General features: G+C 40.6%; 1 protein-coding gene across 1 annotated transcript in view; it reads right to left on the reverse strand.

Moving 5' to 3' along the window:
* LOC133380068 (low affinity immunoglobulin epsilon Fc receptor-like) overlaps positions 1-20,441 on the reverse strand; it is a 33,295-nt gene extending 12,854 nt beyond the window's left edge. The window contains exons 1-6 of the mRNA XM_061616598.1: positions 20,250-20,441; positions 14,696-14,818; positions 12,948-13,010; positions 10,098-10,151; positions 7,431-7,493; positions 4,330-4,419 (exon numbers count right to left, since the gene is read on the reverse strand). Coding sequence (XP_061472582.1) covers positions 4,330-4,419; positions 7,431-7,493; positions 10,098-10,151; positions 12,948-13,010; positions 14,696-14,818; positions 20,250-20,340 — 484 coding nt within the window. The 5' untranslated portion in view covers positions 20,341-20,441. The remainder of the gene's footprint in view (positions 1-4,329; positions 4,420-7,430; positions 7,494-10,097; positions 10,152-12,947; positions 13,011-14,695; positions 14,819-20,249) is intronic.
* Between the last annotated feature and the right edge of the window lie 633 nt (positions 20,442-21,074).

Below are 21,074 nucleotides of genomic sequence, written 5' to 3' on the forward strand. Positions count from 1 at the left end.
ATATCTGGAACCTCATGAGCATGGCCTACAAGAGCCCAATAAAATTACTTCGGGACTAACCCCTCGAATTCCCACCCATTATGAGCCTTCTGCCAACTGCTGCGTCCTTGAGAATTTAGGTAGCAGTATGGACATAACCGAAGAGGTGGACTGACTACGATCAAAGAACAATACTACTCCTCTGAAACTTCTCTCTTGGAACATTGCTGGCTGGAAATCTAAAAGTAGTACTAGCAATTTCCTGGCCTACTTGATATCATTCTGCTCCAAGAGACATGGTGTAGTGACCATATCTATGTAAATGGATTTGTGTCATTCTGTACGCCTGCAATCCCTAATAAGACCAAGGGCAGAGCTAGACAGGGTCTGTGTATCCTGGTCTCCTCATCTTTGGATGCCAAGATCACTGAGCTCCCTGTCAGTGATCCTACTCTGCTGACTTTGATTCTAGACATGAGGTCTACACAGCTAACTTTACTTTTAGTTAATATTTATTTCCCTCCAATGATTCGTAGGGAGGATGCTGTGTCAAATTGGCTTAAAACTGAATGCCATTATGCACACTGGAAGGCCAAATTCACCCACGCACTACCAATAATTGCAGGTGACTTTAACGCAAGGACAGGAACTTATTTGGTGGATGCTGCTACGTCTGATTCATTTCTCCCTGCTAATAGGGGTGATTTAAAGTGCAAGCTACGCCACTCTAAAGATACTTTTTTAAACTCTGCTGGAGTAGGTTTGCTCCAGTTTGTTTTTAAAAATGATTTGTGTATTTTAAATGGCTCCAGCCCAGGTGATGAACGGGGGGAGTTTACCTACGTCTCCCCTCGGGGCTCAAGTGTGGTCAACTACATTATTACTCATAAGACACTGAAAACCTTGGGCCACACTCTCAGAGTAGCGAATCGCCCTGATAGTGACCACCTGCCGCTGGAATTATCTTTTTTTATCCCTGCTGTACTACAGCTGAATATACCACAGCATGCACTTTCCAGATTGCCTTTAGTAGCCAGCACTAATAAGATAAAGTGGTCTAATAAGACAGAACGGGATTTTAACAGTTTTATTCTTTTCCCCCGTACAATGGAAGCCCTACAGCAAATAACCACTTAACTCACCAAGTAAGGGCATAAAGATTTATGAGGACATGATAAAGAATATGAACATCACACTCCAAACATCTACCAACCCCTCAAAAGTTCTGGTTGAAAAAACTAACAAGTGGTTCGATAAAGAATGCCTTGATCTCAGGAAAAGAATTCAATCTGCCTACCCTTGCTATCGATTAAACAATGAACAACAACTTCCACACTCATATTACGTGCTAAGGAAAGAGTATAAGAAGCTCATCTGTAAGAAGAAAAACAAGGCAATTAGGGAATCATGGCAAATGCTAATAGCAGCAACTATGACCCATAGCACCAAGTCCTTCTGGAAACTTGTCTCCAGAGCCCTGGTTAATTATAATGGTAGCCCAGATTGTCACATTCTAGCCAACATCTGGGAGGACCACTTTCGTGTTGTTTTTAACGATCCAAAATCAACAAACCCTAGTCTTTCACCTTTAGTCTTTCCGGACACTCCTGCCTGCCCCCCCCGTTGATATTAACACTATTGAGGAACTAATATTTCAGCTAAAAACAGGTAAGGCTCCCGGACCAGACGGAGTCCCCTCGGAGCTGTTGCTATGTAATATCAGCTGGTGGGCCCCCTTGCTGGCTTCCCTCTTCACCTTAATCAACAACTCGGGAATCATACCTACAATCTGGCTGAAAGCTTATATTGTTCCTATTTACAAGAATGGCTCTAAGAATGACCCGAGCAATTACCGCCCAATCAGTTTACTGTCTATTGTTGGAAAAGTGTATGCCAGCTATTTAAGTTCGAAGCTAAATCTGTGGATAAACGACAATAACATCCTGGGGGAAGAACAGATAGGCTTCAAATCAGGACGCTCCGCCCTTGATCACTGCCTGGTACTGACCCATTTAGCGCAAAAATACTCCAAACCACGAGGCAGCAAACTTTTCACAGCCTTTATAGACTTGAAATCAGCCTTCGATTCCATCCTTCGTGATCGTCTTTGGAGCAAGCTAGATTCGCTGCTCATAGAGAAGAGACTTTTGTTTCTGATCCGTGCACTGTATTATAATACCTCTATACAAGTACGTTGCAGCTATCGAGGCCATCTCTCTCGAGAGATCCACTCCTCACAAGGTGTCAGGCAGGGGTGTGTTCTTGCCCGCACCTTATTTAATTTATACTTGGCTGACCTCCCTCCTGCTATGAGAATGTTACAATCCCATCCACCCAAGCTTGGGCCTACCAAAGTATCCATCCTGCTGTACGCAGATGATGCGGTCTTAATCTCCCAAACCCAGTTGGGTCTCAAAAGATTATTAAATGGTTTTGTAGAATACTGCGAAGGCAACCATCTCATAATTAATCATTCTAAATCCAATGTAATAGTTTTCTCCAGGAGGAAGGCCAGATTCTCCTGGTCTATGGGTTCTGCCCGAATTGAACAAGTTAACGCTTATAAGTACTTGGGGATCTGGTTTCAAGAAACAGCCACTTGGAGAACCCAAGCTAAATATGTTAAGGCCAAGGCTGAGAAAAATCTGGGTGCACTGACCCGATTCTTTTTCACTAAGGGTGGGAAATTTGTGCCAGCTGTAACACATGTTTCAAAATTAAAATAGTCCCGATGATACTCTATGGGGCCCCAATTTGGTACCCCTTTTTCAAAGGATCACTGGAAGGAATCTATGCCTCCTTTCTTAGATCTATTTTTGGCGCCCCTAGATGTGTCACTGGAGCCATCCTTAATTTGGAGGCTGGCCTTAACTCCTTAAACTGTCTAGCTTGGACAAATGTCATTCAGTTCTGGTTACGGTGCTGTCTCATGCCCTCTCAAGATTCATTCACTTATCAGATGATGAGAGATCCTATTAAGTCATCCTGGACCAAGATTGTCCAGGACAAAGTTGCCTCGGTGGGTCTCTCATCCGCTGAGTTGCTTTCTATGGAGCTTGGCAGGGCCAAGGCGATTGTCAAACAACGGCTAGCTGATATAGACAATCAAGAGCTCCTGGCAGCTGCTTCAGGGCCTTGTTCTCCCCACTCATTGGGACTCTCAGGACTCCCCTGCAAAGACAGGATGAAAGTTGGCTGTCTGTACCCAAGTACAGAAGAGCATTTTCCTTGGCCCGATTCAATGCCCTACCTTCTGAACTTTTGCAGGGCAGATATGAAAAAATCCCGAGAAATCTCAGATACTGTCCATGTGACAAGATTGAAGTCGAGTCTGTCTCACATGTCCTATTTAACTGTAGGCACTACGATGGGGCTAGAAAAGATCTTTTAAACCCCATCCTGAAATCCTTCCCGGGCTGTTCCCTGGAGGCTCTTTTGTTTGTCCTCTTAGAGGGTGCTGAAAAAGTAATCACAGTTCAAGTTTCTAAATTCTTGAACCTAGCCATAATCAACAGACCATGTATGGTTGCTCTGCAAAATTAAATTAATTAATTAAAGTAACAAAAGAGCCAGAATACTATAGTAAGCCCCAGCTTGGAGCCTATAAGGGTTTTGGTTAATGCACCAAAAGGCTACGCCCTTCTCTAGTCATTTGCTCTTTTGTATAGTCCTGATTAAGATACCTGTTTTAATTATATGTACATAACTCTGATTATGACTTTGTTTGTATGTATGTTCTAATGTTTTAATGTTTTGTATTCGACCTTTGCTTGTAATGGTCTTTGGACTAACCAATACATTTCTCTAACCTGAATCCTGCCAAACTTCCACTTCTTGTCTATTTTTTATTACCTCCTGTCGACTCACCCCTCAGAATTCCTTTTATTGCCCTTCTAACCCGTTACCCGCCAGTTGTCCCTTTGGGGCAGAGCTTGCCCAGTCCCTTCTGTTTCACTGCCTTTTTCTCACTCAGTGCCCTCCTTCCTGTTCTTGCTTCCTTTCCCTGTCTCTATGCTAGCTTTCTTATCTCCCCCTATCCCCCTATTGCCTTTAATTATGTCCACTTCTTTGCCCTGAACCTTCCCGTTTCCCTTCTACCAGCATTTCTCTTTGGCTTTACATATACTCCCTTCTGGCTATGTCTCAGTCTCTGCTTCTCTCACCATCTCTCCTCACTTGCTCTCCCTGGGACCTTCCGCTGCTCCTCTGCCCACTCTGCTTTTATTCAGCTGCAGATTGGCCATTTCCACATCTTCTGAAGCGTCATTCTGCCCCGCCCCCTCCAGTCTGCCCAGCTTGCCTCCCTGACACACTTTATTAATCCGGCGCAAAGGAAGTCTCATATCTCACCATTCATCTTATGTAATGCTTCTTGTAGCTTAAAGGTTTCTTTCAAGGTGCGCTTGCCCTCATCTTGCATTTTACCCAGACATTCATTCACTAGCAGGGGGAAAATAGAGGGAGAATTAAACGGGAAGTGAATGTGGTCCGATGCAATCATTATACAATGCCAATGTGAATCTGAACCAAACGTTTAACAAACCTAACTAAAAACTCCACAAGTTTAATTGGTGGATTAATCAACTAAGGTTCATTCTCCCAATGGAGTGGTAATCCTGTGTCTGTGTTAGGACAGAAGAGGGCTCACAGGTTGGAAGGCTTCTCCATACGTGTTTTTGTTCCCATATTGTTTCCAAAAGTAAGAATTTGATAGATTCAGCTTAAAATGTGAATTGAATCTAAATTCTCACCCATCCCTACTAAACATGATGTTTGTCATGTAGTTTGTATATGCATAACTGTGGGGTTTTTTTTAAAAAAATACCCAGCTTTTTTGAGGGGGGGACAGGCTAGATCAGGACCATAGAATGGTGGAAGGAGGCTTTAACCCTTTGTCTCTGCAACAATCACATTCAGTATCATACACCCCCCATCCCAGTTTCCCAGTTATTTACAATGGGAGAAAAACTCCCATTATCACCATTGGGATTTTTTTCTATCACAAATAATAGTTGCAGAGGTTTAATTCTGATTGAATTCTGATAACTCCTCCCCCATACCATGGTTCCAATTTAGTTCCCCCTGTCAACTGGCTAATTAGTATTTAGAAATCAATTATTCAAAGGCAAACCATGTGACAAGTTGTTGTCTCCCTTTCCCTGATGTTGGGCACATTCTTCTGATTGTTCCTTCCAATCCATCTCTTAAAGGAGTTTTACCATCACACAGGTGTGCAGAATATTTGGTCCACCAGATGTTGCTGAACTGCAACCCCCAGCATCCCTGACCATTGGCCATGTTGGCTGGGCTGATGGGACTTGTAGTTCAGCAACATCTGGAGGGGCAAATGTTCCCCACACTTACCCTCACACATACACATTTGCAGCAGGTCTGACCTATCTTGGATCAGCTTCAGCTTCTTAGATAATTCAGCCATTCCTTGCCACTTTATTTATTATTATTATTTATTAGATTTATACACCGCCCCTCCTTTGGTGGAGGAGGAGAGACACAGATCTGCCTGAAAGAATCATAGAATTGTAAAATAGTAGCACAGGAGAAAAGCTAGTTCTCCTGGGTAGGTGATGTCCTACTTTGTGTTGTCTTCCTTTCTGATGTGCTCAAAAGGGCTGAGTCTACATCCCCAAAGCATGAGCTTTAGCTGCATCAAGGCTTTGAAAATATTTGCATAGGTCCCCTATAAATGCATAGGTCTCCTATATATGACTAAGCTCACAAACTGAGGGTGGTATTCAAGTTATGTTGTGCACTTGTGCAAGGATTAGCACTAGTGCAATGGGATCTCCCCATCCCCCATGCATGTCCCATGCCATCCCCAAAACTGCTCCAGTCGTTTGGGGAAACTCTAGAACAGATTTGGGGGGCATCCAGAGGGGGGAAGAGAGAAGGAGAAGATTCCGTTACACAAGGAAAAATCCTTGTGCTGACTAGAGATGGGATCCACATTTTGGTGCTGGTTCAATTTTCGCTCCATCAAACTTCCTTCTGGTACCGCTTCAACAGAGATCAATGTGTACTATTTGCTATAAATAGCAATGTGTTTTTCCCCACAAAAGTATCAATATTATCAATATTTTTAAAAAAATCACTTTTCATATATTTTCTACAAAATATCAATATTTTAAATGAAATATCAATATTAATATCTATATTTTTGAGGTGAACTTTTTTAACAAAACCCACTTCAGCTGTGGAAAGCCACTAGAAAAAAACCTGATCCATTAGAACAAAAAAAGCAAATAAATAAGAAATCTTGTGTCAAATTCGAATTTTGCAAAATTCGAACCTTAGCATTAGCACTACATTGAATACAACCCCGTATTCAAATGAGAGAAAGCAAGCAAACAGTTGACAACTTGATTGAAGAATGGAGTTTGTCCATATTTTATTGGAACAACAAGGTGCAAGAACAAATAGATCCTGATCTATTTGCTTGGTTGGAGAACTGCACCATAAAGTTTGAATAAGTGCAAATTTTGAAAGATTGCTGTGTTTCAGTTCTCAAATTGTTTTGGAAAGTGCAAGTTTGATAAATTTGACTTTAAATGCGAACCAAATCAAATTTCTCCCCCATCCCTACTTTTGAATCAGAGTAGACTGATTCTGTAATGCAAGGGAATAAGGAAAAGAATGCTGTCATGCCGGCATCACATTATGCTCCTTCGTGGAACTTATAGTTGTTGGGTTTTGCTGTGGTAACCATTAAAGGTGACATTTGTTATCTTTCTACTATACTTAGTGGAGAGTAATTCTTGTATGATTGTTGCTGTGCCTATTAGTCCCTGGAGCTGAATTTTATATATGTTTTAAATTCTGGTCTTTGTATATTTCCATGGAGGAAATCAATAAAAACATATATTCCAAAAGAAAGAAAGGCAAACGGACAATGGAGAAAGGTGGTGAGTAGAGCTCAGAAGTCTGGCTTGACATAGGCAGTGAATCACGAATGTAAATGGGAGAAATCCAAACTCTGTAAGAACTCTTACTTCTGAGATTCCATATAGTCAGCTCCACCTGCTTCCCTCCCTTCTCACCAGCAACTGTCTATCTGAAGGAGCGCCTCCAACATCATCAACAAGATCAGCCTCAAAAGGCCTTCTCTCTATCCCACCAGTTAAAACAGCTAGATTGGTGAGGACTAGGGAGAGGGCTTTTTCAATTGTGGCCCCCACCCTGTGGAACTCCCTCCCAAATGATCTCCGCCATGCCCCCTCTAGGATGAGCTTCTGCCGGGCCTTGAAGACCTGGCTGTTCAGGCAGGCTTTTGGGGTGGGTTAAGTTTTATTATTATTGTTGAGGTTTTTAATGTTTTAATTCATTTGTATGTTTTTATTTTGTACGTCGCCCAGAGTGGCTGGACAGCCAGCCAGATGGGCGACTAATAAATTTAATAAATAAATAAATAAATACTGCCTACAAAGAGCACTTACCATCCTTTTTCATTGTATCCTGAAGAGCCACCAACCTCTGCATGCTGTCATTTAGCCTTAAACCTAGGAGAAAGCCAGAAATAACAGCTACACTCCAATCTCTACTCATGGCAAAAAGGAACTGTTACGTTCTCTACACTTCCCAGACAAAGAAATCCAGTGGTAGTACTATAGAGCTTCATTTAATTGCATAAGAAAGCATTGGGAAATCATGGTATCTTTGTAAATATAAAAAACAAGGGGGTTCAAAACCCAAAATGACCAAATATTGCAAAATGATTTATTTTGTCTTCTTTAAAATGCCCAACGCGTTTCGGCTCTATTGTATATCAGCCTTCGTCAGGGGCTATAATACAAACACATATATACATTTATATGATTTATATTTTGTTTACGTTTTACTCAAATTTCTAAATAAACAGTAAGAAAACACATAATTATAAAAATTGTTTACTTACACTTTTCTTAGTCTACTTATTTCTCTAACTGCTTATAGCATTTCTTTCACCTTCTTTTTTTGTATTTTGAAAGTTGTGCACTTATTAGCCCAAGAAAGTGTGCTTTTATATGTAGAGTGATACTCAGCTGTAATGTGTATTTCATTATCAATTCAGAAACTGCCTGTAAGGGATCCTCTAAAAACTCTATTTCTTTATAAAAGAGGAAGAAAATCTAGTTCTCCATTTAAACCTAAAGGTGATAGAGTATTTAAAGCCAAAATCCACCATATTTCTCTTTTTAGGAGTCTGTTGTTATCTTGTCCCCACACTTTTTCTACACCCCAAAATCGAAAATCTTTTATAGTATGTTTACATTCAAGAAAATGATCTACTAATGGTGAACCCTTTCTACCACATCTTATGTTGCTAAGGTGTTCCCCTATTCTTATTTTTAAGGGTCTTGTCGTTTGTCCTATGTATAATTTCGAACAGCTGCATTCTATAGCATAAATAACATGTGTAGTTGTACACGTGGTGTAACATCGTAAAGGAAATTCTTGTTGATTTTGATGATTTTTAAAGGATACCTTCTTATTAGTGTATTTACAATATGTGCAGTGTCCACATGGGTGACGACCTATTGGTTTAGTAGTTTCCATTATTGTTTTCTGTATATTCTGTTGCTCTCTATATGTACTTTTAACTATATATTCTTTAATGTTTTTTGTTCTTTTAAATGAGATGATTGGTTTTTCTGCACACCCTGGAATATGTTTCAAAATATACCAGTATCTTTTAATACTGTTTTGTAGTCTTTTTGTGATGTGATTAAATGTTCGACTACAATGTATCTGTTTAGAAACTTTTTTAGGCTTAGATGTTAAAAGGGTAGTACGGTTTTGTTGTAAAGCTGATCTGAAGCTCTCTTCTACTTTTGGTAATGGGTATCCTCTATCTATTAGTTGTCGTTTTAAAGACTGTGAATGATCTATAAATTCTTTATTGGAACTGCAATTTTGTCTAATTCTAAGAAATTGTCCATAAGGCAAATTATTCTTTATAGTTTTAGGATGTGAACTCTCATAGTGCAGATATGTATTTCTGTCAGTAGACTTTTTGTATAATGTTGTGGAAAGTTGTTGGCCACATTTAGTCACCTTCAGATCTAAAAAATGTACATTAGTTTCACTATATGTTGAATCAAATTTTATACTGGGATGTCTATTATTTACCCATATCAAAAAGTCTGATAGCTGTTGTTTCTTTCCTGTCCAAATAAGAAATACATCATCTATGTATCTAAGCCAGCATTTTATGTTAGACTTAAAAGGACTAGAATTAGTTATTTCCCATTCATAATCTCCCATAAACAAATTTGCCACCTCTGGTGCCATGGCACAACCCATGGCTACACCTGTTGTTTGCCAATAGAATTTTTGATTAAAAGTAAAATAATTCTTTTCTAGAGCTATCTCTGCCAAAGTACATAAAAAATGTGATGGTGGATGTTTGTCTAATCTTTTTTTCCAAAGTTTCTCTTATGATCTTTAATGCTGATTCTTGTGGGATATTAGTATATAAAGAACGAACGTCCATAGTGACTAACAAATCTTCTGGTGTCACATACAGATGTTGTATTTTGTTAATAAAATCTACTGAATCTCTTACATAAGAAGGAATTTCTTGTACAAAAGGTTTAAGAAAAAAATCAACATATTGTGATAATGGTTCTAAAACTGAGTTGCATCCGGACACTATAGGTCTTCCTGGAGGTGGTATTTTGTTCTTATGTATTTTCGGAAGTGTGTAAAAAACTGGTGTTCATGGGTTTGTATTGTACAAAAATCTTTTTTCTTCCTCACTGATATATCCTAAACTCAGTCCTCTTCTCTCGCATGCACATCCCTGCAAGAAAATGATCTCAGATCCTACCATACAAATAAATTTACCAGACAGGAAAAACACATGTCTTGTTAGCATTAGCTTCCATTGAGGAAACATTTTTATGAATTATGTTAGAGATTCCCTTCAGCATGTTTCACCAATCATTTTTACTATTAGCAAACAACCAGGTTAATGAAGGATGGTCACCTAACATCCATAACCGTGCTTAGTGGGAGTTGGAAGAAGGAAAATAAATAGCAATTATGGATTGTTGAGAAGAGCTGGAGGAAGAAAACAGGAACACCAGCAGTGATGACAGGATCATAGCCAAGTCGATGCATACCATAGATAGCGTAACTGGAATGGAGCATCTCTAGCTGCTTCTCCATGTTGGAGCCTAGAAAAGACAGAACTCAATGAGGAGCAGCTGGTTCAGCGCCTATTTGTTAAGCAATATGGGTTGAACAGTTCTTATGAGATACCAGCAGCTGACTTCTTGATGTAGTTTATGTGAATGGATGGAAAGTGGATTCACCCATTATAATTTGTCAAAATGAGAATTTGGCATTTCAGAGAGTAAAAGAGATCTGCTTCTCTAGTAATGCATTCTCAGTAGATCTGGGCCATCTTGGTTTGGGGTGGGCAGAGTAGCATAGAAGGCCCAAGCTGGGTGAGATAAAGAACTTGCCTCCTCTGTGCATCATGAGTTACTATTAGCTTGCATGAGTCTGATGCTCCAAGGAAGAAGGGATCAGAGCCAAAAAAAAGAAAGGACCAACTTGAAGGCTTATTTAGCTAGGATCCTTCTTGTCTCATCAGCGTATACACCAAGCTCACTTGCAGATGAACTAGGAATGGTTTTTATCAATTATTACTATGATGTCCAGCTGGGTGGCTGCCTCCAAATGGTTGCACCAAATCAACTCTTAAGATAATCTGTACTGTATTGTTGCCTACAGCAAAAGCCAGTTGTTTTGTGCATCAGATCTGATCTGTGCTAACCCGGCCTGCCCTAGATTGTGGTTTTTCAACAAGAAGTACAAAAAAAAACAAAAAAACCCCTCAGTTTCTGTGGATTGTTGTCTTTTCCTCTTTCATTGCAGACCTTGATTTGCAGTTGCTTGCAAAAAGTTTAATCCTTCATGTGACCATGACTGATTGGCTATGGGCAGAGAGCCAGCTCTTTGCACTGCAATTTCAAGCATCCATCACAAGCCAGATGGCCTATGATTCTCATTCAGCCCTTATTTATATGACTTAATAATGTACCGTTTTCAGAAAAAAGTTCTGAAAAATGGATGTACAGTAGGGATGGGGAGAAATTCAGTTCAGTTCACATGAGAAATTGCTTGCAAAAAGGTGTACTTTAGTAAAAACTGTCTACAAAAAGGTGTTTATTAGGAGAAATTTGCACTAACATGCTGGAGAAGTTTCATGAGGTTTTTTTTAAAAAAAAAAATTGCAAATTTCTGCAGAAATGTGGAGAACTGAATTTAAGATTGGAAAAATGAGAAACTGAGAGAACCAAAATTTCTATCCTTAGTTTAAAGTAACCTTCAATGACTCTCTTTCCTTCACTTCAAAGCTGCTTTTTTGGTGGAGGAAAGAGGGTCATTCTCATCATATGAGGCATTTTTGTATGTTATTTTCACTCATATTCATTTTTATGCACATTTGCCTTTTCCTCTGCATTTTTCTAAACGTTGTTTGGTTAGCAAACTGCATGGCAAAATTCAAATAAGTGCAAATTTTGAAGGATGGCCATGTTTTGGTTCTCATATTGTTTCGGAAAGTGCAAATTTGATAGATTCAGCTTGAAATGTCTTAAAACATCTCAAAAACAAAACATCTTCAAAGTATTTTTTAAAATAAAATATCTTTTTAAAAAACCTTTGAAAACATCTTAAAAAGCAATTCCAAAACAGACTCAGATAAGGTCTCAACTTAAAAGGTTTGTTTAAATAGGAAGGTCTTCAATAGGCCCCAAAAGATAACAGTTTAATATTTAATGGTAGCACTAAGTCAGGGTCCTGTCAGCGCAAGGATTTCTACTTAAGCAATGGGACTTTCCCACTCACCTTGCATCTGTTCTAGAGGTTCCACCAACCCTCCAAAGCAGATTTGTGAAGGGTGTGGGGCATGCAGAGGAAGGAGATGGGGTAAAGTCCTGTTGCACAAGTGGAAATCCTAGCACTGATGGGACACATCCATCTTAACTGTATGCCCATGTATCTTGGCACTCTTCTGTCAACGAAGTCGACTAGAAAGGACCATAAGGTAAGAAGCACTCTGCAGGCTCTCGATGGAGTCCAGGGACAGGAAGTGCTTCCATTCTCTAGCCATTCGGGCTGATTCACACATGCACGTGCATCCCTCCGTGACATATTGCAGCTGAACATGTTAATTGTCTCCGCTGATATAAGCATTGTGTATGAAGTGAAGGGTAATTGCATGAAAGCTCTGCCTCTGATGTTTTCCTTGGGGTCATTTCACAGAAGCAAGTTGTCACTTGATGTTGCAGTTAAGGTGTGATGAACTCACATGCATGAATGTGCCCACTGAGATGTCTGGAAGGACTCAGCTTAGAAAATGTTTTGTTGCTTCGGTTGGAAAGCCCTTTGTGAAATTACATTTTTCCATAAATGAAAATTAATACAGCCCTCCCCATACAAAAAGGGTAATAAGTTTTTATTATGGTAACATTTTTACTGGCAATCTCCCCACCACGACCATAATTTTGTTACTGGGAGTTTGTCAAAGTATAATTTATTATTTATAAACAGATTGAATTAAATATAGAACAGTGGGGGGGGGTCCTAAAAACATAGCTGTAGAAAGTAAAGCCTCAGATATCAAATACAGAGGAATTGAAATAATTGTGGCTTGTCTCCAATGTTAGTTAGACTCAGGATAGATCCATTGAAGTTAATGGACATGACTACCTGAAGTTCTTTGGTTTCAATGGGTGGGTCTAAGCAGGACTAACACTGTACAACTGTGCATTTTGGAACTCTCTTGCCTCTTTTCTCTCCTTCAGCCACTCCTATTCTAAATATATTTTATCAGGATGACCTGCTAAACAGAGTCAGGTCTATTAAGTTAATATAGATCCCCCTTTAAAAACTGAAGCCTATATAGGGATAGGAACGAGACAGAAGTAATTAACAGTTTGCAACAGAGAAACAATTGTTACCGTTTGTTGTCAGTGCAGCTTGATTGCCACGCAGCTCTTCTAATTTCTCTGCCATCTCAGAATCTGAAACAACACATCATAGTTGAACCCAGGGAATTTATAGGGAGAGCAGTCTTGATTTTCATTTTGGCACAGCCAGCATGACCACTAGGCCAGCCTTTCCCAACCTTTGGGTCCCCAAATGTTGTTGGACTACAATTCAGCCCCAAGCAGCATGGCCAATGGTCAGGAATGATGGGAATTATAGTCCAGAAAGATCTGGGGATCCAAAAGTTGGGAAAGGCTGCATTAGGCAATGTTGCTAGGTGGCTGTTACCTAAGGAAGGCAAGGAAGGGCAGTGCTTCTTCTTTTTTAAAGAGACATGGCCTCAAACTGGTGCTAGGAAACAGACATTTATTGTGGAGTTGAGTATGCCAAACACATTTCAACTGATTGTCTTCTTCAGGGATAATACAGTCTTATTTCACCAATAAAGTAAAACGATACAAGTAGTGGCATATCTGACAGCACAATAAACTTCTGTTTTTTAGCACCAGTTTAAGCCCATCTCCCTCTTTATTTAAAGGTGTTGTCCCTTCCTTGCCTCCCCTCCCATAATCTCCCATCACCACAACTACTGTTCAGCTAAGAAGGAAACAGGTCAAGAGTGGAGAAAGGGGGTCTGGCAAAGAGGGTCAAGGGTTGAGAAGAGTTCAGCAAAAATTTAGGTCACTCCACCACACCCCAGTTATATTAGGAGGTTACAGGAATCAATAATAAGGCAACAGTTTGCCTTTTGAGTCCATACTGGGCCTCTGAAGGCCAGTAACTCTTAAGTAGGCTTCAGAATACTTTTGATTATATCCAGTGCTTTTTTGGAATAATAATAATAATAATAATAATAATAATAATAATAATAATAATAATAATAATAATAATAATAATAATAATAATGATGATGATGATGATGATGATGATGATGCTGATGATGATGATGATAGGTACTGGTACTCATACTTTGATAAAAGTGCCATGGGTGCCAGCCAGTGCAAAATGGTTGTGATGGACAGCAAAAAAAGAGGTGACAGTATTCCATACCAGTGGGTAACATCACAAAAAAAGGACTTATCCTTATCACAAAAAAGGACTTATCAAGGAATAAGTAACTTTTGCTTACATGAAACTGATTAACTGTTTTCAGTCAAGTATTTTAAAAGTATACATTTTTAAAATTGCCATACTTTCTATGAAGATGTCTGTTGTTTTTAAAATCTCATTTAGATTTTAACAAAGCAAAACATTACTGAGACACCATATTTTGGGTTTTGCTTTCCATGTTTGGGGATAGAAAAAAATGTTAAAGTAAAAAATAGGGGTGAGTCTGATTAAAAAACTGAACCCAAATATATTTTGACAAAGAGGATATGAATTCTATAACATTCTGCTTCAGACCAGGAGTTCCCAAGAATAATTACATTAAAACACAGTATAAAAAATAACAGAAATAAAAATAAGAAATAAAATAAGCCATAGAAAGACAAATAAAAACCACGCAGCATCTAGCACAGAGCATTACAACAGTCAGCAAAATCATGAAGTGTTTTGCCAAAAGCCTCAGCTTTTCAAGTGATCTGTGAGGGGGGGAAGTTTGGGAACTACTGCTCCAGGTTGCAGTTTATGCCACTGCACTCTTTCTCTCCTCTTCCCCGCCTTCTGTGTCTTTCAGAATTGACATAAATGAAGCAGCCATTGACTCAAGTATCCATACATTTTGAAGTGATAACAGCAAAGAGTATGGTCCACAGCACAAATGACACGACATTCACAATGTAGAGGATGGAGATGGACGTTCCATCTGAACCACACCTGCAACGTTGCCACAGGAAACCACCTGTCGACAACAAAAACGTATCATGTGAATTATATCTGTCATGGCAGGAAGCGAAACTTTGCAGGGATAGAGCTCAGCAGGGCTAGCCCTAGACAGTTTGCTACCTGCGACAAAGGACAAAATGGCACCACCACCCCAATTCCACATATAGAAGCTGACCAGATTCACAGTTTAACCTTACTTCAAGACTGGCAATAAGACAGGTTCCTCCATGGTAGGCTAACATAGGGGGTGCAGCCAGAGCAGGTCATGTGGCATACACATCTCTGTCCTCCAATACCTCAGCTCCCCACTCCCAGCATCAGTCTGAGGTGTCTGCCTGACTCTACCTAATGGTATGGCTGGCTCTAATAGGCATAGAGTGCTATTGCTAATTACTCTTCAGAATATAAATAGATAATAATGGAAGCACTGTATGAATTGGGAGAGGACAAGCCAACCACATAATACAATATGCCAGGGGTGGGGGACGTGTGGCCCTCCAGACGTTGTTGGATTACAAGTCCCATCAGCCCCAGCTTAACATAGCCAATGGTTAGGGTTGATGGGAGTTGGAGTCCAATAACATTTGGAGAGTGACTAATGGGAGTATTTTTCTTCAAAGCCTGGAGACAATAGAAATAGAATTAGCAGTAGTCCCAAAAGGTGCCAAAGCTTACACTAACTAGAATCTCACTAATTCTGGAAGAATATTTGTATTCATCTGTGGTAGCAAAAGGTGCTCTGACATTTTAAGAGTTCAGCTGGTTTACTGTGCCATAAACTTCCTTAGCCAACAGCTCATTTCATCAGAGACATAAAGTGGACTGAGCAAGTGGTGAGAATACCCATAAGCTAGGACTAAAGATATCTGAAACGCATCTTAATAGCAAATGTCTCTAAATATTTGCACAGTCACTGGTTGTGAATGTGAATCTATCTAGAGCTTATTGACCCACCACATTATTAATTAATTAATTAATTAAACTGATATTCCCACCCTTTCCCCACCTTGAATGAGCAAGAGTCCTGTATATTTTCTTGGAAATCCTATGAGAACTTGAATGGCATGATCCACAAATGATGCCACCATCATATTCACCCCCATCCCTGAAAAGTCCTGATACTTTCCCTGGAGGTGTTTTATGCCCCTTTTCAAACAGTCATTTCCTCCTGGAGTAACTTCTGTGGCAAAGCAGTTCACTTCTATACATACTGCCTCTTCAGAGTGGAGAAAACTAATTCTGTTTCTCTTTTGTCTCCAGGCTTTGAAGAAAAGTACTCCTATAATCCCATGACAAAAAAGTACTCCCATGATTCCTTGCAAGTAAGGGAAGATGGGCATTATGTCTTTTCCAAAAAAGGCAGTATATTTATTCTCACACCTTCCACACTGATTGTCTCTCTCAAATATCTCAGGGAGAAAAATAGTAGCAATAATGCTTTATCTTGAGCTGTAATTTTACACCACCGCTATGGCTAGTCAAGTATGAACCCTACAGCCACACCACCACTGTTATGTTTCACTGCAAGACATTTTTAAAGTAATAATTGTGTGTCAAATGGACACCCAGTCCTAGCATTTGGACACAAATAGACACATAAAATTTAATCAATGAGCCAAGTACACAGATTCACATTGGAAGCCACTGAAACACTGACTAGAGGTATACATTTTAGTGAAATTGAATAGAAACAGTAGAACATAGAGGCACATAACACAATAATTCTTAGGGTTCTTACAAACCACCAGTTTTTCTGAAAAACTTCTTACCAAAATATCTCCCCCTGTACACTGTGATGTGAGGTTCTCTGTATTTTCATTCTTTTTTTCATAAGAATTCTGCTACAGCATGGTGTGGATCATATGCCGCAGTTGTTAATTTTAATTTGCTTTTTATTTCATGTATTTGCTGGTGCGTGGGCAGGCTAGTAAGAATTTTGCTAGGATAGTAACTTGTATAACCACTGTCGCCTCAATCCAAATGTCAGGGCTTGTACATGATAGACAGGCTTCTGCATGCAATCCATTTAAATGAAAAAATGGACACCCAGTAGCAATTCCTTTTTAAAATGCCTTGGTTCACTGTCTAGTTCACAGTTCTTTCATTCTCACATCTGCAGCCCACTCCCTCTAGCATCCTTCTAAAAAGTATTTCTACCCTACAGACTATGCAGGTGTATGAACAAGGCCTAATCCCACATGCCTAGCAGGCAGAGTATGTACTAATTCTTGGTTTTTGAATAGCACAAGTTAGTACTAAACCAATTATACATATCTGGCTTCAACTGCCATTGAGCCACATGGGCACTTCTGGCTGGAAACACAAAATGCTGCTCTGGATATAAGTCAAGAAACAAAGGAGAAATCCCCAATAATACAACATAAAACTCAAAGCCAAAAATGCCAGAACCGATAATAAGGATGTGTGTATAACCTACCATTTATAAATGCAAAACGCTCAAGACACTAATAAGGACAAAAAGGCAAAACACAGATAATTGTGAACAAAACAATGTATAAATACAAAACTAAACTAAGAATCTCTTCAATACATTTGTCAATAGTACTAATTTCAAAATTGGAACATTCTATTAGTAAAAGCATGAGGTCAAAAGAGCATTTATTTAAAATTGCTGCCCGTTTATCCTAAAATTCTTGATCCTTAGCAAAGAGGCTAAGGTTCTTTTTGATTCTCAGACCCCTGGGAATACATTCAACCTTGCAGTACTCTGCCAAGGTGGGGCATGTAAATCCACACGGACTTGTTGTTTCTTTCGAAATTCTAAGACCTGCCAATCATTGAAGGAGTGACTACTCTATTCTAGACCAAAAAGAGATCTATCAGATAATAATCTTTCCTTATCTGCCTCATTAAAGGCAAAAGAATGCTTCCATTCTGTCATATTTACTCTAGTGAAGAAGTCAGTTTTGTTTTGTATTTATACACTGTTTTGTTTGCAGTTATCTGTGTTTCGCATTTTTGTACTTATTACCATCTGGGTGGTCACTGATTCATAGGGTCGTAATCGACTTGAAGGCACATAGCAACAACAACAACCGCCTGAGTGTTTTGCATTTGTAAATTGTGGCTTGTATACACGTCATTATTGGTTCCAGCATTTTTGGCTTTGTGGTCTGGATATAAGCACATATGAAGCTGGCTTACACTTGGCTCAGGCTATTTGTCATACTGTAGACTACCCAGAGAACCTGCATTACTGGGGAGTATATAAATATTGTAATCAAATCAATATAGACAGTCACTCCTTCTCACCAGGAAATTTTGAGTATCTGCAGTTTGAGGGCAAGATGGGCAGGGTAGGAATGTCTAACAAATCATTCTCAGCACCCTAATCAAATGTCAGTCCCCAGGAGTCTTTGGAGAAAGCAATGGCAGTTAAAATGGTATCAAAGCTGATATGAATTCCTAAGTGGCGATTGCTCATTCCCAGGCTTCTCTCTCCCCCAATGCACAGAATGCATCACGTTCAGAACCCTTCTGAATTTTGCTGATTCCAGTCAAAGAGGTTGCTGCTGCCCTCTGGCCCTCACCCCAAGTTGTTGAAAGCAGGAAGCAGCTGTGCCCCTGGAGTGAAACTCCCTCTCTAGGAGCAATACCACAAAGGGAAGGAAAGCGGATCAGCAGTGAACCCAGCAAACGGTTTGTGCAACGGAAGGGCTAGACCTCTTGTTCCCTGAGCTGTTGAGCAATCACGGGCCATCTGGCTTCGACCGCAAGAGGTTGTGGTGGACATAAGAACACAGAAAGCTGCCTTGAGGCCTACTCCAGGACTGTTTACCTCCAAGATGAGCAGCAGCGTTCCTGGGTCCAGGCAGAGGTCTTCCCCATCACCTGCAGTGCGACCTGATCCTTTTAACTAAGGAGATTGGAGATGGAGCCTGGGGCATTCTGCATGCAAAGCAAGCGCTCTTCCACTGTTTCATGATTCCACAGTCACGTCCATCACACCAGTGCAGAAATGAGTCTTGGCCCAGGTGAAGAATGTAGCATTGTGCTAATTTCACCTTCTGAGTACTCTTGAAAATAGATGAGCAAGGCCTCGTGAAAACATGAGCAGGCACTAGTAGCCTGTGTGGTGAGGCAGAGCTGCCCTCCTGACACTGTGGTTACTGCAACTTAGCTGGACGAGGCTGGGGCTCGACTGGGGCAGGTGAATGGCAAGGCCAGGGGCAGGGCTTACAGCAGGCACACTGGCAGGAGCGCCCGATTGGCTCTGCTGGTGTGCTTGCTCAGCACTGACCTCACCACCACCCTGCCCCAACCCTCCCCAGTTCAGCTGCAGCAATACTAGTTGCGTGGCTCTGCAGCTCTGTCCCACCACATGGATCGCGACTGTGATTTCCAGGGGCCAGGACCCAAAATGCTATCCATACCTCTTTCCCCTTTCCCTCATCCAAGGCGGCCCAAACATTCGTCAGAGTGAGAGGGCCTACCTCAGTCAGGCGGCAGGTTTAAGTGTAACAATAAGTGTGCCACATAGCCCATTGTTTCGCTTCATCTGCTATTTCTTTCTACCATCCCAGAGGCACCACTTGGGTTTTTCTGCCTGAGGCATCCCAATCTCTTGGGTCATCTCTGCTCATATTTAACAGACGCACAACAAATGTGGCGAAACACACAAATAATTTCATTGATTTGTTTTACTTTTCTATAATTTATACAGTCATAAAATTCTAGGCACAGAATTTAGACAGGATCCCTACCAATGACCTGTTGACTTACTTTCATGCTCCTCTGAACAAAAAGATAAATAAATCTCCCATGCACGTAGAAAATCAGCATGCCAGACAGAAGGCTACACTGGAACCCTTTCCCGTGGCCTCTAGCTTACGTATTTTTAATTTTTATTGTTTGGCTTAAAGGAGAATTCAGCTACATGAGCCCCTTCAGCAGTTTGAAGAGGCAGATCCAAGACACAAGCCTCAGTGGGTACTAGGCCAACTTGAATAAGACAGAATACAATTAGTAAAGCACTTTGGACAAATAGTTATTTTAGCTGAGGCTTTCTCAGTCCCACATGGATGCCCACTCTCACAGCATGAGCAACATTGCAAGTGGCTATTTTGTCATTTAAGTTCAGTCCTGCACATGTATCCTCAGAAAGAAATCCCAGTACATCCCATGGGGCTTACTCCTAGGAAAGTAGGTATAGGATCAGAGCCTTAATATCACTAAAACAAGTTACAGCATGTCAGGACTTTTTTCCTCAGCAAAGCTATCTCGTACTATAGAGACTGGCAATCACTTCCACTGTATCTTGCTTCAAAGGGCAGAAATCAATGTACAGTGACAGCCCACCCTGTAGTTCTTAGTGTCATAAACGGTTCTGATCAGATGACGAATCAAGCTCCTTTCTCCAGAAGCCAGGTCTTTGTGGAAGTGGATGCAGTTATAGTTCCCGCATCTGTTCTGCAGCTAGTATTTACCTGTTCTTGTTGGTGCCATGCCCATCATTTTCTCTTTAACCACTAGGTTCTCAGGTTCTTCACACCTCCTGTAGATTCCACCTTGTGCCATCCCTGTTGATCTCTGTGTTAATCTCTGCTCTTGGCTACTTTTATACTATCTAAGATCTCATGGGCTTTTCTCAGGACAGGAAATGCATGCATGCAGCCAGCCTTCCTCTTTTCACTTTGGAGTCCTGTTGTCATGCCTGTCACTTCTGCACTGAAATTCTTGGAAATCTTCATGATGTTGCACAGATTCACAGGGCATGCTCAGAGCTCATTGTAAGCGGCACTGGCCCAGTGTTGTCTCAAATGACTCCTGAAACTAAACAGTACGCTCTGTATAAGGACACTCCAGCCACCAGCATTCCATACATAATGATGGTGCTGTGGCATGGGACTGGCATGCTGATTGACATCACTGCCAGATGCTGACTGTAGAAATCCCTATGCTGATGACTGCTATTCTAAAATGCTCTAACAGTATCTACATCAGGAGTGGAGAACTTGTGCCCCCTCCTCAAATGTTGTTGGACTTCAGCTCCCACCATTCCAGCTGGCACGGCCAATGACCAGGGATGATGGGAGTTGTATTCCAGCAACACCTGGTTCCCCACACCTGATCTACATGTTGTTTAAGTGAAGGATACCAATTGTTATGCTTCCCCAATCAAAGTCACTGCAAGCATCTGTGATAACAGGATGAGCATTCAGACACACCTCATGCTCTGAAAGGGAGACTGGGTTAATGCCCATCAGCCCCTCTGTTGTGGCGCAGCCACTTTTGGCAAGCATCAGAACAGG

The sequence above is a fragment of the Rhineura floridana genome, chromosome 3 (genome assembly GCF_030035675.1).
Source record: "Rhineura floridana isolate rRhiFlo1 chromosome 3, rRhiFlo1.hap2, whole genome shotgun sequence".
In the NCBI taxonomy this organism is placed as follows: Eukaryota; Metazoa; Chordata; class Lepidosauria; order Squamata; family Rhineuridae; genus Rhineura; species Rhineura floridana.